The sequence below is a fragment of the Ichthyophthirius multifiliis genome, assembly GCF_000220395.1.
Source record: "Ichthyophthirius multifiliis unplaced genomic scaffold scaff_1120509251115, whole genome shotgun sequence".
NCBI lineage: Eukaryota > Ciliophora > Oligohymenophorea > Hymenostomatida > Ichthyophthirius > Ichthyophthirius multifiliis.
The window spans coordinates 16,135-17,153 of record NW_004086190.1 but is presented as its reverse complement, the minus strand read 5'-3'; the positions used below and the strand labels follow the sequence as shown (position 1 = coordinate 17,153).

The window sequence follows — 1,019 nt, the reverse complement described above, 5'->3', positions numbered from 1 at the left end:
TTTGTTTTTTTAATTGATTTAATCTCAATTTTTTCTGGATATAATATATTAGTTTTTGTGAATAAAATATTTTATATTTAATTTTAATAAAAAAGAACTAAAAATTTTATATATATATCAGACGCGTATGTATTTATATTTAAAAGGTTTTTTAATAAAAAGAAGAAAAAAAATTAAAAAAATAAAATAAAATCTATCAAAAAATATATATAAAAAAAATAAAAAATCAAAAAACAACAACAACTTAAAAAGAAAACAAAAATTTTTTTTTTTTTTTTTTTCCATAAAAATCATTTATTTTTTTTATTATTTTTTTATTAATTTTTTTACTTATCTTAATTAATCTTATCATTTTATTTTTATTATTAAGTTTATTTAACTTATTCATTATTATGACTATTTCCACATCCACTACTAACTAAACTAGAAGAAATGAATAAAGAAACACCTAAAATTCCTACATTAAGTAAAGCTTAATTAGTTTCTTCCCAAAATCCATTAGTATTCGCAAAAGGATTATGGATAATTACAATAGTCAAAAATACGAATAAAGAAAGAGGGTATTTAGCAAAAGAACATCCTAATAAGACTAATAAAGAGGAAACTATTTAGATAGCACCAATTCCTTGGATTAATTAAGTTGATTTGTCTTAGATAAATGAGGGTTATATGTAAGGCAATACATGTAGGTTTACATTCTCGTGCACTACTTGGGGTGCTTATTTAATTAAATTTTATAAAACAGTATTATTTTGGAACCATACGGTGAAATTTTAGTATCTTTTGTTCATTAAAGAGGCGGTTTGGGAGGGATTTTATATTTTTTCAACTCCGGCACCAATAAATATTATTACGAATAAAATTCTAGCAATGAATCTTAATAAACAACCCATTTTTTTTAATTTTTTTTTTTTTTTAATTTTTTAAAAGATATTATTTTTTTATATTAATTTAATATATAAATTTTTATTTATATATTTGTAAGAATATGTAAATTTATTTAAAAATTATTTATAAAC

The 1,019-nt window shown here is 19.0% G+C and overlaps 1 protein-coding gene across 1 annotated transcript, besides 4 other annotated features; it reads right to left on the bottom strand. All coding sequences in view use genetic code 6, as the record gives it.

Moving 5' to 3' along the window:
* Positions 1 to 155: 155 nt before the first annotated feature.
* Positions 156 to 193: a microsatellite.
* A 101-nt stretch (positions 194 to 294) lies between these two features.
* Positions 295 to 334: a microsatellite.
* Positions 299 to 334: a microsatellite.
* Positions 335 to 384: 50 nt separating this feature from the next.
* On the bottom strand, positions 385 to 762 carry IMG5_143290 (hypothetical protein; the record flags this gene model as incomplete). Its single annotated transcript, XM_004031245.1, has 1 exon — positions 385 to 762. One exon carries the CDS (start codon positions 760 to 762, stop codon positions 385 to 387), a length of 378 nt encoding a protein of 125 aa, XP_004031293.1.
* Positions 763 to 892: 130 nt separating this feature from the next.
* Positions 893 to 925: a microsatellite.
* Positions 926 to 1,019: the final 94 nt, after the last annotated feature.